Source organism: Octopus bimaculoides, chromosome 2 (assembly GCF_001194135.2).
Source record: "Octopus bimaculoides isolate UCB-OBI-ISO-001 chromosome 2, ASM119413v2, whole genome shotgun sequence".
NCBI classification, from domain to species: Eukaryota; Metazoa; Mollusca; class Cephalopoda; order Octopoda; family Octopodidae; genus Octopus; species Octopus bimaculoides.
Window position 1 is genome coordinate 32,604,631 of NC_068982.1, and position 16,733 is coordinate 32,621,363.

At 37.0% G+C, this 16,733-nt stretch overlaps 1 protein-coding gene across 2 annotated transcripts in view; it reads right to left on the bottom strand.

Annotated features, from left to right (window-relative positions):
- LOC106871710 (A disintegrin and metalloproteinase with thrombospondin motifs 7) overlaps positions 1–16,733 on the bottom strand; it is a 345,599-nt gene that overhangs the window by 258,225 nt on the left and 70,641 nt on the right. For both annotated transcript variants that reach the window (XM_052976057.1, XM_052976060.1), the window contains exon 3: positions 7,578–7,767. In XM_052976057.1, the coding sequence (XP_052832017.1) occupies positions 7,578–7,767 (190 nt within the window). The remainder of the gene's footprint in view (positions 1–7,577; positions 7,768–16,733) is intronic.

Here is a 16,733-nt window from a genome sequence, read left to right on the forward strand (position 1 = left end):
TGGGTCGGCGGTAAGAAGTTTTCCACTCACATAGTTCCGGGTTTCAGTCCTACTGCGTGGCACCTTGGGCGAGTGTCTTCCACTGTAGCCTCGGGCCAACCAAACTCTTGTGAATGGATTTGTTGGACAAAAACTGTAAGAAGCCCGTCGTATGTATGTATGTATGTGTGTGTGTGTGTGTCCGTGTGTCCACTGCCACTTGGGAACTGGGATTGGTGTGCTTGCGTCCGCGTAACTGACCGGTTAGGCAAAAGAAACTGATAGAATAAGTACCAAGTGGGGTCTATCCATTCGTCTAATATTACTCAAAGCGGTGCCTCAGCATGACCGTAGTCTAATGGCAAACATTTTTATATATGAGAGAGAAAGAGCTACCTAGTTATATACTATACTTAATGTAAAATTATCGTTGAAAGGCAATTTAGATTAAGTATGTTGCATAGATGTTTATTTTAATTTCATATTGCTTCTAACGATATAAATAAGTAGGAATGCGGTGATGCGGAGTGTCAATATCAAGAATATTAAATCAAGTGAGATTCATTTCATTCCACTAGCTACTTTCATTCATCTCAGCCATATTTTCTTCTCACTTCTCCTCTGCTACTTGTTCGTTCATACTGGCATTAGATAGTTGCCTTAGTAAAGTGGCCGTTAACATATTCAGTGTAGTGAGGAAGACATTTTGATAAAATTTATACTTGCAGTGAGGAGGAAAATACATTATTTTAATTACTAATTCGGGTTAAGCTAAATAAGGGAGATAACTCGACAATTAATATACAGGGGAGAATGTGAAGGCGCGTGGCTCAGTGGTTAGAGCGTTACGCTCACAATCATGAGGTAGCGAGTCCGAGTCCCAGACCGGGTTGTATATTGTGCTCTCGAGCAAAACACTTATTTCACGTTGCTCCAGTCCACTCAGCTGTAAAAATGAGTTGCGACGTCACAGGTGCCTCGGAGGTTAGCTTTCTAGCTACCTTCTGTGGTCATTCACGACTGAAGAGGGTTCTTTACTCTTTTATACAGTAGGGGAGAATTTGATCTTTGTCAGTTTCCTTCTTTGGTTTACCTATCCTCTTCACTCCATTAACTTGATTAATAATTTTTATCTGGTTATTCTTATGCAGAAGCGTCCACACAGTCCTGCAGCCCCCAAGTAATAGCAGCTAAATCTTCCTCAAAAGTATGCCCTAAGGTTTAAGGGGAAAAAAAGACGGACACAAATGATTTAATCCCAGATAAATTTTAAAAGAGAGGATGATCACAATTGGATTGCTCTCGATTCATCGACCAAGAAAAGATGAAAGGCAAAGTTGAACTCATTGGAATTTGAATTTCGAACGTATAGAACTGGGACAATTACTGCAAGCTCTTCTAGCCGATGCTTTAATGTCTTTGTCAATATTCCGCTTTTCACGCCGCAAATTGACAAAATCACACCTACACCTACTTCATACAATTCCACATACATGTGTGTGTGTGTGCGTGTGTGTGCGTGCGTGTGCGTGCGTGTGCGTGCGTGTGCGTGTGTGTGCGTGTGTGTGTGTGTGTGCGTGTGCGTGTGTGTGTGTGTGCATGCACTATGTATGTATGTAAGCGTGTATGTATGTATACATGTATGTATACATAGTGTTCGGACTAAAATTGACAATTCTTTTAAGTTACCCTTTTTCATGAACAGCCTGATGCATTAGTAAGCAGAGGCGTTGGAGAGCATTAAGACTAAAGATTTAGTTGAGAAAAAGTTAATTGACATAGAGGACTGGAAGCCATCCGAATAGTGGAACAGTTACCTGTATCATAATGTTTCACGTCCGGAATCAAAACGCCGACATCATGATTGCTGCTCAATGCTCCGTCAACACTGTTAAAGGCTGTAAGTCTTAACATGGACATCACGAAAATGAAGTTCTCTCAAAAACTGTGATGGTCTTTGCGTGTGTAAGTGTCTTCAGTGAGGGTGATGTCATACCGACTAATGTCCTTGAACAGGGCCTTAGGCTCAATTCAAATGCTTTCGTGAAGCTGCTAGAGACTGCGATCAAATGTTGGCTGAAAAGGACTACTGCTGGAAGGTCATACGTGTGGCAGCAGGACTTGAGTCCTTGGCATATCTCTTGAAAGTGACAGAAGTGGTTATGGGAGAATTTTTCGACTTCACTAGCTCCTATTTCTGGACTTCTAATTCTTCCGATTGTAACCCTAATCATTCACTATGTGTGGGACGCGGTTGAGGAAGACAGCAACAGTTCAGTCTGCAACGCCAAGACAGAGCTGGGGGCCAAGGATGTTTTCAAAGATTATTCCAGAGAGACAGCGAGGAACTTGATATAAAGGCAGGTAGTAATTTTACCTTGTAGTAATTTTACCTTGTTCTTATTCTTAGTGCAGGTTATGAGGAGAACAGTTCGATTTTAGCAGTTATTTTTTCAAAGCTATAATGGAAGTGACAAAGGAGCATATTCAGCATATTTTGCTTTATAAGTTTAATGAAGGCAACAACGCAACGGAAAGTGCGAGGAATACTAATGCAGTATATAGGGATCGGACAATAAGCGTATGTCATGTCAACGGTGGTTCCAGAAATTCCGAGCCGGAAACTACAGCCTAGAAGACGAGCCTCGTCCTGGAAGATCTGTAGAGCATAACGAGGACGTCCTGCAAATCCTGGTGGAATAAAATCGTATCGTAACTGTTGACGAACTAGCAGAGAAGCTTAGATTTGGTCATTCAAGCATTCATCGACACATGCGTACCATCGGAAAAGTCAGCAAATTGGGACAATAAGTTCCTCACAAGCTTTCCTAGTCTAATCGCGCGCAGAGAGTGAATGCTCTCACGCCTCACGAATGAATCTTTCTTGGACAGAATAGTGACTGGGGATGAGAAATGGGTTATCAATAGAAATGTCAAGCGCCGAAGACAATGGGTAGGGAAAGGAGAAACACCGTCACCCCAAGCTGAAGAAGGTCTTCAACCAATTAAGCTATTGTTATCTGTTTGGTGTGATATGAAAGGTTTAGTCCACTTTGAACTTTTAAACCCATACAAACGATAACAAAGGAGATCTACTGTGAGCAACTTAAGTCAGCGCAAGAAGAAAAACGACCATCTTTGGTTTCAAGATGAAAAGTGTTCTTCCATCAGGATAATGCTCGGCCACAAACAGCAAGGATGACATTCCAAAGGATGGAGCAGTTTGAATGGGAAACGATGCCACACCCACCACATTTGCAGGACATTGTCCCATCTGATTATCATTTATTCCGCAATCTTCAAGATCATTTGGACGGAAAAAATATGAATTCTGTAGACGAGGTCAGAACAGTACTGGAGGAATATTTTTCGTCACGGACAAGTGAATTCTGGAAGAGGGACCTTGCAAGACTACCTGATAAATGGAAGAGTATTGTAGAAAATGAAGAAGAGTATATTTTCGATTTAAAAAGAACTTTGTTTATCTTAATTTTGAAAAATAAAAGAAGTATAAAAAAACTCATGAGAAGAGGTGATAATCTCAAAAATTAAGGATGTTCCAAAGTCGACATACCATAAAGCAAAAGAGCAGGCTTATTGTCCTGATTTAAGAGGACAGTCACGAGACGTGTTTTAATAGCCATCATCTGCACAACACTTGTCCTGGCTTATCTCTTGTAGGCATTTAATAATTATGACATCCTCTAAAGAGTGAGATAATATAACTAAATCAGGAATTTATGTTGTAAGGCATTTGATATACCTGTATTTGCCCGTGTTTGAGATTTAATACACACACACACACACACACACACACACACACACACACACACACACACTTATGTGTGGAATTGTATCTGTAAAGAAACTGTATTAAGCGTTTGGTACCCATGGCCAGCAGGCAATCGAAAGCAAAATAACTTGTGTAAAACATTCTATGTTGAATAGAAGAGCAACTCTAGACGAAAGCATTAAATGGTTTATGAGCAACTGAAATGAATGGGCACATTAACTGGAATCTTCCATCCATTTAGATTCTCTTTATAAGGAAAGAGATACTTTTCAGACTGACCTTTATAAAGCAAGCAGCCAGAAGGTACATACATACACACACACATATATATATATATATATATATATATATATATATATATAGCACACACAAAGTGAGAGAGTGAGAAATAGCGAGCATTTGTAAATGAATGCCTGGCTATTTTAGCCTTCTATCTTCGATCTGTACTTTTGGAAATGTCTGGCTAGTTTCAAAATGTTTGTATAGAAGTGTCAGTGAAATAATAATAATAATAATAATAATAATGCAGCCAGTTTCTGGACGTATGCCAGGGAAAATATCATAGTGCATTCTTCTCGTTTTTATTTAGCTATGGAATTCCATTGAAAACCGGTTACCTCATACAAAACTAATACAAGCGTCTTAACAATTAAACTCCTCAAATTCTTGTGTCGTTGTCGTTATTATTCTTGTTGCTGTTTTTTGTTTTTAACGTTGTATATATAGCTGTTGCTGTTGTTAGTAATCGACAAGTATTTTATTCTGTCTACTAACATATTTGTAGTTGGTATTTTAATGTTATGTAATTGCGGTAGTGCACATTTAATGTCATCATGACTATCTGAATTGCCCTTGCCTACTGTGGTATCAAGAATTTTACAATAAGCAATGACTGGGAGATGCGCACGACATTGATGTACTTTTTCTCAGAGGAAAGGATATGCTTAAACTCTATATATGAAGCCAATTTATTGACAAAGGGCGAGGTGGTGAATCATCTTTTGTCAGTATATTACATTGATACATTTTTATGTTTTAACTGTAGTTACACAGCTTAAGGCTGTCGTTTGGCAGAATTTTTGGAGCGCCAGACACGCCTTGCGGTATTTACACCGGTTCTTTATGTTCTGAGTTCAAGTCATGCTGAGGTAAACTTTTCTTTTCAGACTTTCGAGCTCGATGAAATAAAATACCAGGGTGATATTAGATTCGATTTAATTGATTATCACCCGCCCCACCAATTTGTAACTTTTGTACCTATGTTAGAAACAAATGTAATGACAGCTATCGGTAGACACACACACAATATGATTATATATATATATATATATATATATAATTATTATTATTATATTAATATCAGTTGGTGGGGATCTCAGTGATGATGGTTATGAACGCAGTAGCATACGAGCGTGTACTTGACAGATAGGGTACACCGGAATAATACTGGTGAACATTCCTAGGCTACCATCCAATCTGTAAGTACTCAGTGCAATCTTAACTTAAATTACATTATATACTCTGTAAATGCAGTTTCTATAACACATACCACGCAGTGAAAAAATATAATAAATGAAGATAGATAACCGTCGGTTCAATTCATACTATATATGTTTCAATAGCATAGTAATTTATTTGCACATTATGTATTACATAATCTTCAATGATATTATCTAATTTTCGTTATTTAATATGATGCAATTACCTGCCATCTCGCCAGGTGTTATGAACTATCGAAGGGATAGATCTGTCTGCAGTTTCAACTAATATTTATCAAATTTATTTTAAAGACACCCTTTCATTATCAAAATAATGTTACGGTGTCTCATTTACAGATCCGAATCCTGTCAAGGATATTGTCGCTCCTTCCTTGAGTATAATCTTATAAATGTGTGTGTGTGTGTGTGTGTGTGTGTGTGTGTGTGTGTGTGTGTGTGTGTGTGTGTGTGTGTGTGCGCGCGCGCGCGCGCTCTAATTTCTTTATCAACTCTGCAAAGATGAAAGGCAAAGTTGAACTCGATGGAATTTGAACTTATACCGAAAAGAATAGAAAAGAATTGTGCAAACTATTCTCTTCCCCTCTCTTAGCCAACTCGTTGCCATGTATCTGTGTGCGTGTATATATATATATACATACATACATATACACGCGCAGGTAACACCATTTAATTGATAAGCTTGTTTTTCAGCCTTGTGTTCTCGAGTTTAGTCCCACTGCATGGCACCTTAGAAGTTCTAAAATTCTTCTGTTTAGCAAAAAGCATATAGGAGGTACATTTTAATCAAATAAATATAATAATTTTTAATTTAGGGACATGATCCTCACCCGTTGTTCTAGAGGATAACAGTACTTACCTATCCCTCATTTTATCGTTCCTAAAAGCACGAAAAGCAAACTGGCCTAAAAAGATAGAACTTAAGCTGTTATCCTGCAGCCTCAAAGACGCTTTCTCTAATCGGGGAAATGCAAGAAAAAAAGAAAGCATTAAAAAGTATTAAGCTGAAAACTAATCACATCAATACTCAATCAAACATACCCTAATTAAAATGTATAATTAATGTCAGCTGACCCAGAGGAAGTATTGATTGCTGCATTGATGAAATTCTGGATTACCAACCACAATATCATTCCTGGTTTGATAGTTGGATATCTAGCATTGATTCATCATACCACTAACGAATATGTCTAAACGTCAATAGCCCAGTTCATTCAACAGTAAATACACGTACTATTTGTAAACACAGCATACCGTTAAAAGAAATAATATCACATGTAGAGTGAAGGAGAGCTGTGTTCGTCTGCAGGGTTAAGCTATGCCCCCTTATAAAGGTTTCATAGAGGTAAGATAAGGACTGTTAGAACCACATTTTAAATACATTAGAAGAAGCTGATAAACTTGAAGTCTTTAGTGCTTGCTGTGACTTTAGTGCTTGCTGTGACTAAGGTCATAGGTTGCGTGGCTGAGAAAATTCCTTTTGCATCCACATTATTCCGGATTGAACTCCATTACACGGTACTTTGACTAAATTTTTGTGCTTATAATTTTAGGGAAGGAAAGTGCAGAAACCCGTTGGTTTTGTGTGTGTGTGGGTGTGTGTGTGTGTGTAACAGATGGATTGTGGTTCGCTACAGTTGTTCCAGACGTGTTTTTTATTGATGAACTGAAGTATTACATCATTAAAAAAGACCGTTTTCATCAGGTGAATACAGGTAAGAATTAACAATTAGAACATGTCAAGAAAAAGAACATTGTGCCAGATGACTCGACCGACCCAAATTCGGTCAGATATATGTACATGCGCGTGTGTGTTCAATTATATATGTGTGTGTGCGTGTGTGCGTGCGTGTATGCGCCCGCACCAGTGTGAGACACATATACAAAATTGGTACGTCAGACAGAAATATTGTAGTTTTTCCGACCGGTTATTCTCCATTATGTCAAAGATGACTTACATTTCGTTTCGTATGAATTTGATAAAATAAATACAAGACAAGCAACTAGCAATTGATGTAATGTAAATGACTAAGATCTATAAACATGATCTCTCAGCATATCTGTAGACTATTTACTGAAACCAGTAAAAGAATTAAAGGGTAAAAAATGAACTTTTACGTAAAAAGATTAAATGTTTAAGAAATATATTGGAAATTGAAAATATATCTTCACGCATCAAATGAAACTTGTTTAAAAAGTTATATATATGTGTGTGTATATATATATATATATATATATATATATATAAGAAAGAGAGAATATCGTATTAGGTTGATTCTAAAGGCAAAAGGGAAGCTATTATTTCTTACCGCCAACAGAACAGGGGGTTGATTTATATTCCGCTTTTTTCTCAGCTGAAGCACCATCAGAAATATCCTTAAATTGAGGTAGGACAGAACGTTTATATACAATGTGTGGATGTTTCCCATTGGCACCAACTGAGTGTCCTTTTATTGGTTCTATGAAATAATCACCGTCTTGGGATTTCAAATGGCCAGTCTGAAATGTATGAAATTAAAATTGAATTTAATTATTAATTTAAACATTGATATACTTATATTCATAGACACATGTATGCCTACACATACAAAGCAAGTATTGTACAACACTTATTCATTGTATGAACATCGCATAACCTGATGTAGAACACAATGCAATGAATAAATATGTTTATATATATATATATACATATATATATAAAATATTTGTTTACTCAAGTTTCACTCAGTTACGGTCAGCCAAGTGTGAATCTCATATATACAGAGTTGGCCAAAAGTCACTCGACAGTAAACCAAAATTCCATAAATACTTAATATTCAATTTTATTTATTCATTCAAATTATGAATGTTTAATAATTGAATACTGTGAGTTAAAAATCACCGTTTTGTTTTCAACATTTATCTATTTATTAGCGAAGTCTCATATAAAATATTTTTTTGTTTTAATCTTGGAATTATATGGGTTTTGATTTACTGTCAGGTGACATTTGGTCGACCCTGTATTTTATGAATTTATATATATATATATATATATATATATGTATGACTGCTATCTGTAGCAGGCAGGTATCCAGTACAGATGAAGGGTAAAGACCCAGAAACCATGGTCTACTAGTCTTGCCAAGCTGGAGGAGAATGATTCGCTCAGAACTGTTTTAAGGCCAATAAACAACTCGAAATCTGCTGGAAAATATAGATTGGACAAGCCTACGGTCGCCTAGAAGCTACCATCAAGTGAATGGACGATGCTATCATTCTAACTGCCAAAAGGTCACCCAGAAAGTCTTCCAGTATGAAGTGCCATGTCACTAGATAAGAGCAGTAATGAAGTGGCTAAGCAATTAGATAGATAGATAGATAGATAGATAGATAGATAGATAGATAGATAGATAGATAGACAGACAGATAGACAGATAGACAGACAGATAGACAGACAGATAGACAGACAGATAGACAGACAGATAGATAGACAGATAGATAGACAGATAGATAGACAGATAGATAGATAGTGGAATCCTTTAGTTTTATCGTAAAAAGAGAGTTTAACGTTCCGAGCAGGAACTTTTCTCTGTCCAATTCGTTATCCTCCTCCTCCTCGTGACAGCAAACCATTTTACTGCATTTTGTCAACTTTTGAAACTTCCCATTTCTATTTAAATAGGTTATCGAGAGTTAAGTGGGTTTTCCAATGATGTAGTATAAATAGTTTCCTTTTTTTCATTCATTTCCCGCCTTGCAAGTTACTTGACAACTTCGCTGGTTTTGGTGGCACGGAAGAAAAGCGTCCATCAGACACTGTCAAATAGTTGACGTTAGGAAAGCATCAAACTGTAGAAAACAATGTCAAAACTGACAATCGAGTACGACGCAGCTCTGTAGCTCGTCGGATCCTGTAAAACCTGGGTCAGCATGGAAAACGGACATATGATGATGATGATGAAGATGATAATAAAAAAAAAAAAACGATCCACACTATTGTCACATAGATAACGTATCCATCAACTCAGCCGCTTTCGTTTATAAACTATGGGTCTTTGCTCTTCTCGAAATGTAAATATTTCGTTATTGAATATAGAAATACATAGATAAATAAATTGGTAAACATAGCTAGATTAACTCAGGATATGGAATATCGTCCGATGCTGAGTATTATATTTATAGCATTGACAACTATCACGCCCTCTAGAGATAATTCCTTCACCAGAAGAAAACCTTAAATAGAAAATAATTGAATAAACAAAGTTATTTATTAAGGTTTACACATTTAGACATGCACGCACGCCATGAGGAGATAAGAAAACTGACGTATCGAGTAAAGCCCTTCGTCGAAGACAGAACTATTTTATTTTTAATGTTTATGGTAGCACCGAGAATACATTGAAACAAAGTTATTTATGTATACTTAATTATTTTATCCATTTACTCTAATGTTAAAGGTTATCATGTGAAAATATGATACACTATTTACCTAACTTTATATACAAACTAAATCTTGTTTTGCTAAATAAACAAAAATATAAATTATCTTTCCTTGCTAGCCTGAGTTGAGTGAATTTAAGCGTCCACCCCAAGCGCTTTGGTTCCAGGTTTTCGTTGTTTTGTTGTTTAATCCCGGATTAATCCTGATAAAGAATCTCTATAGTCAAAGGCATTCCATTCTTGACCATTTCTTTTTCCAGAAATACATAATATAATGTTTATTTTAAAGAAGTTGAGAGATTTGGCTGCTATTTCTAGAAAGTAAAGCCACAGTTTATATACGCTTATTCACTAATTCGAATAACAATGTTGTCTACAATTAGTAAAGTGAGTGCGAATGTATACTGAGAAACAGTGTCCACGTCATTAGAATATACATTAGATAAAACTTGACAAGGCCGAAAAAATGTGAAATGAATACAAAACGAACTACAAAAATGAAAACAGAACAACAGCTGAAGTTTTACCATGTATTTCGATATTTCGAGGTTATAACCCTTTCCTCAGGACTCGTGGAAAAGTGAGAGATGAAATAAATCGTTGCTCAGACATATGGTTGCTGGTTTTAACACCTGCCATTGAATTTGAGTATTAATTGTAAGTCATTGATATGCATTAGTAGCATTTAAGAGTCGATTATTTAAACACATCTGCAACTTGAACCCTCTGAAATATAGTGATCCATTGACTGTCTCATTGAATCATATCTCTCTTATACATATTTTTATTTTAAACACGTTGTCCTTTTTATTTACATATACACAAAAATGAGCGGAGGTGCATTGCCACGAATGATTTCCAATCCAATTCGTCTTATAGCTATGATGTAAAAGGTTCTTATAATTTCAGTTATCTTTGCCCTGATATTGTTGAAAAAAAAAAAAACTATCAATTTACTAACGGTAAATAGTTATTTCTATTGTAATCGGTTTAACGGTAAATGTGTTTCGCACCGACACGAACTTACTTTCTTCACCATCGCCAGGCCTCTCGATCGGTGAATCACAGCATCCGAGAACGGTTGTCAGTGAAATTACCGACGATAGAGACGTCTGTAATTAATGAGGGACTCGAAATGTGCAGAAAACAGGTAATTTTTTTCCGGGTATTTGCGATCACGAAGGTCTTGATCGGTCGACACCAAGGTCATTTGATAATATTGCTTATTTCAGCGTGTCGGAGAAATCACAAAGTTATGAAACGATGCAATACAAGATATTTCTTCAAATATATCTTTTTTCCACACCTACACCTTCGTATTCGGTACACATCCGAGCTCACCTGATGCTCTTCTCTAACTTGGAATTCAGGGACACCGAGACTCAATTGAATTAGGTATCAACTCATGAAGCTGCTAATGGTAATCACCAAAACGTGTCGGTGAATCCTCCAAGACAGTCAGCATAGTCTACGGGTAAGAAAAATCTTGTATTGGAGATGATCCTCTTAACCAATGTAATGTGCACTGAGATTATATATATATATATATATATATATATATATATATATATATATATATATATATATTACACATACATACATTCAGTGCAAGGTCAGACGCTCTCCTGGCTCTGAGGCCTCCCAGTTTTATAAGTAAGATTATCTGTAACCAACTGATTTTTATCATACCAACTTACAGAAATTAATATTAGATATGTCTGCTAACATCCTTTTTATCAGTCGATCTATCTCATTTATAAGTGTTACGACGTGCATGTACACGTCGGGTGTAAAATAGTATTACCCAAATAAATATTTTGGTGTGGTTATCAAAAATAACCTATCGCAGAATTATTGTTCACACAGAACGCACTCCGTACTACTCGAATGTAGGTATTAAACCAACTCACGGTGAACTAACACAGTAACCGATACGGCCGACCAACACTGTCAACAGCTCGTGACAGTTCACATAGAGTTCTTTATTTACTGAAATTCGTTAGTCACGTAGAGGTGTACAGGATTCTCCCATAACAATAAGGTAATCGATTTTTCGATACGCTGTGGTTATGTGGCTAGGGTGCATCAATTTTGACATCACGACGCAGTAATTCAACATGAAGTAGGCTGGATGTGCATCCAGATGTTTCTAGCGCTCAATCATTCAGATCATTTCGTTTTAAGTGACATTACAACATATGCCACTGCCCAAGACTGGAGATCCAAGCATTTCAAGATCTTTGTCCAGAGGTACGTGGATATTGGGCAGCAGCTGATGAAGTTGAATTTTGATTTCATCCCTGTCCATAGCGCTCGATATGGAGTCTAGCTCAAATACGCGAGGTTTAATTCTAGACTGAGTTTGGCTAGTGCTAAGATGGCTTAGAACAAATAATCACAAACAATAGAAGTTTCACTGATATGTTCATTGTTCAAACACCTAACATTGAAATATCCAGCACAAATTTCAGTCACTGTGAGTATAATGTGACCACCATGGATCAAAAAATTGCTGAAGCCCTTTACTTCTTTGAACATCGGGTAAATTTTTAGGGTTATAGTATCGCAGTCAAACAGGAAACAGTCTCTACATTACTTACATTACAAATTGCAAACAAAATGTCCTTTGAGTTTTTGTCGTCATTCACAAACTGTTTAACAATGTGTAATGCAACTACGTACCTATCTTCACAGGGGAAGTCTATATAACTGGAGTGTAATTCAATGCGCAATTTAAATTTGACGTTTTTCTTCGAAATTTGAGATGTTAGTATCTTGAAGGTATTAACTAAAAGATCGGTCTCAATCCACCATCTTCTTTTACTTAATGCTTATAATGAAACCGAATCGAACGCATCTCAATCATCCGCGTATATCTTGTCTTATAGCTGTCAACATGTTGTACCTGATTATTAATCAGGTTGATTATTAACCAGCGAACTTGACACGGTCAGGGCCACCGGATCCATCAAATCGAGGGCTTTGAGAACCACGGATCTGGTCGTGCATGGAGCACACAATCCGAATAGAATGGGAGATAGTGTAATAAAATCTTCAGATTGCTTGAAATGTCTTTTGAGAAATTCATTGTGGGTCTCATCCAAGGAACCTACAAGTGCGTCATCGAGAATATTTTAATTTGAAAGTCAACGAACTTGTCAGAATGGAGACATTTTTTTTTTTGTCGTTCCAGTCCGTAGTAATCCCGAACACTCAGTGGCCATCCACTTGCTGAGGATAAATACATCTGAAGTGGCATGATTATTGACATGACGTTTACTGCTCGTAGTAAAGTTATCATTCCACGTATGTCCTTTGTGTTGTCTGAGTGTCACTAATAAAAAAACAAACAAATCTGCGGCAACCCAGTTCGCCATCACTGTTGTGTGCTGAGAGAATGGTAGACATCGATTCAGTCATCATTTAAGTTATCGATTCAGTTATCATTTCAGCGATTCGTATGGCATCGAATTTTTGTGGTCTCCAGTGTTTTTTTTGGACACGAGACCATACGGCAGAGTGCGCTGGGCGTCTACAAGTGTAACACGGTCAATGCAACAATTTAAGTGGTTGTGATTGAGTTAATCCTACGCTGGTCTTACTTTGCACTCCTTTCAAATGGAGATTGATGGTTAATCTAATGGACTGATTAGATTGTCTGGCTGATGACCTGATGTCGTGTAACGTTGTATTTGACATGTTTGAGGTTGAGAGGAAGATGTCGTTATTACATATGTTGGTTTACTTTTGTGGTGGCATTTTATTATAAGCATTTATTGTTTATGATAATCTTGTTCAGTTTCACTGATTATTTGCTAAAGAGTATTCATCTTTCGAGGTTAGATTGCTTTAAAATCCTAGTATACAAAACTCTATTACAACTGGCATTTTCCGTTGAGTTGAACTACAGTCTACTGTTAAAATTAGTAATAGTAATAAAGTGGTGAGCTGGCAGAAACGTTAGCACATCGGGCGAAAAGCTTAGTAGTATTTCGTCTGTCTTTACGTTCCGAGTTCAAATTCCGCCGAGGTCGACTTTGCCTTTCATCCTTCCGGGGTCGAAAAATTAAGTACCAGTTGCGTACTGGGTCGATCTAATCGACTGGTCATTCCCCAAAATTTCGGTCCTTGTGCCTTGAGTAGAAATGAATATTACTAATAGTAGTTGCAGAAAGCAAGATCTACGCAGCCAACATAAGATTGTGTTGTAGATATGAAGTGAAGTAGCGATACTGTTCTTATTTGACAGAGAATGTTTGATGGAGTAGCTTTTGCAGAAGAAACCATATATTTATTCATTTATTCAAGCACCTCAGAAAGCTGCGTCAAAGAGATAAACAGAACGGCAAGGACAAAAATTTGATGGTTTCCTGCATACATCTATGATGCTTATAGACGTTTGCTATTGTTGTTGTTATTGCTGCTGTTATTATTTTTTAGAGTCAGTCGTTGAAGGAAACATACAATCATGACGATTAAAGCTACAAACATCTAGTGTTTACGTGTATATCCAGAAACGTGTGTCCTTCCTGAAGATGTTGATGCTACTGTTTAGTCCTATTGTCTTTCCAGTCTTTGCCATCCCGAATTTCTCGATACTGGGGACTATATTGTTAATATATCTTCTTTAACCGTAAGGTGTCTTGTATGGGAGATTTCGCTGTTATTTATTTCGGCGGAGGAAGGACTGAGTGTAGTTGTCAGTATGAGCTCTAAAGAGTAGGTCTGGACAATATGGGCCACGTGAAGAGAAAAGAAGTTGGAGTCGTAAGTATCTGAGTGGTGAGGTGGGAGTAACTCGAGGCTAGTTAACTCCAAGGCTCAGACGTCAATAGAACGGCATTAGGAAAAAAAAAGAAAGACAGCACGTCTGTGGGCTACAATTTAGAGTGCATTGGCAAGCGACTTCATGCTTATCAGTCGAGTTGCCTTTTGAGGTATATGGTCCAAGATACCTGTATGAGTAGCAACAGTACTGTCCTAGATTTTGGCGTAGTAATCTGTTGTGCGTCTCCTCTAAGCTTCACGGAGGGTTAGTGACAGTTGAGAAATGAAACATTTTATGGCCCTGAATCTTTGTAAAACAGTCTTTGCTACAGTAAGGATGTACAGGAGAGGATTTCTGTGTCGATAAAGTTTAGCTATGTAAGAACTTTAATATCAATTCTTGTTGTATACTGTCTATACGCAGGTGAGTTGGATGCGATATTGTTTTCTTCTATATGTAGTAATTGTGATTTTTGTGCCGTTGAAGTCGACAAGGTTGGTATGACTTTTCTGGAGGCTATTTTCAAAGTATTTGTTCATTAAGTCAAAGTAGGCTTGCTATAAAATGTCTAGGTTATATGTAGATGACTCTTGGGTTCGTAAGATTAACGAGAATTGAATGGGGATGTCATTGCAGGGGTATAAGTGTTGTAGATCCTTGATGTATAAGAGGAAGGGTGTGAGGAAAAACCCAAACTCCGGAACGCACCAGATGTGGGAGAACGTGGGTAAAAGATACTTTCAACAGTATACTCTGCAACGGTGCCGTCTCTCAGGAAGTTACTGATCCAAGAAACTCAGCAAGTTGCAACGTCGATGCTTTTATCAGCAGCAGTAAATCAAAATGATCTTAAAAGGTAAAAGCATATTTTTAGAAGAAATTTCAGTTTTAATGTAGAGAGTAAAAGCAAGGTTAACACAGCCAACTCTGTCTAAATGGATTAGAACTAATAGTTATAACGTGTAGTTATTTAATAAATATATAATAATATCGCGCACACGGACATACGCACACACATGTGTGTATGTTTGAATAATCATACTATATCAATATTTATTAAAACTGGGATAACACCAAGCGCAGTATCTTTGGACAAAATCCCTTACAGAAATCCTTTTTATCTTTTCATTTCATTTTTTACTTATTTCAATCATTGGATTGTGGCTATGCTGGAGCACAGCTTTGAAAGGTTTTAGTTGAACAAATTAGCTGCAGTACTTATTTTAGCGATATTACTTGCCGAACCGCTTAGTTACAGGGATACACACAAACCTACACAAGCTGTTAAACGGTGGAATAGAGGACAAGCATCACACTCACACACGCATTTATATATATGCGTGTGTGTGTGTGTGTGTATCTTTATGTCTGTTTGTACCTCCCCCCATATACTTACACACACACACACACACACACACACACACACACATATCATAAATATAATACACACACACACAAAATATGTAGATATACTGTCTACCAAACTCACTCACAGTGTATTGGTTGGCAATAGTAGAAAACACTTGTCCAAGGTGCCCCAGAGTGAGACTGAACCCCAAAATACATGGTTGCAAAGCTAGCTTCTTAATTACTGCGCCATATCTGCACCTAGTTCGCTTAGTTTGTGTGTTCGAATCCTGCTGGAGCTTCTTTATATTTTGGCCTTAAGAGTCGAAAGAATAAAAAGCCTGTCTAGATGTGTGGTCCACGTACGAATCGACGACGCTTCGCACACCAATTTTAGTTTCGTTCCTATCACGAATACAAATTCATTTCACCCCTTTTCTCCTTCCTTCATTCTCTTTCCCTATCCTTCTGATATAAAATATTCTGACGACCTTAACCAGAAAAGTACAATTTTTAGTAAAACACACCAAAGAAAGTAAAGTGATTTATCTACCAGTGCCAGTAAGAGAATGAATAAATGCTGATAACGTATGAACAAGTTGTTTGAGTGCTGGTAAATTATACCGAGCGGAAAGCAAATCTCAGTTACTCTCCTAAGGATAAGGCACTGTGAGAGAAAAGGATAAAAAATTTTTAAAAGCGAGAGGACGAAATAGGATAGTAATTAATTAATTGATTAGAATATAGAAATTAATTAAAGTATATATATATATATATATATATATATATATATATTGCAAAAGAGCTAAGGCATTAGATGATCCGAAAAGAGTATAATACGAAGTAGTCATAAACTTATATGCTCAAAAAGGCGACGTACTATTAGAATGATTAGCATGGCAGACACAATGCTACATGACATCTCTTCAAG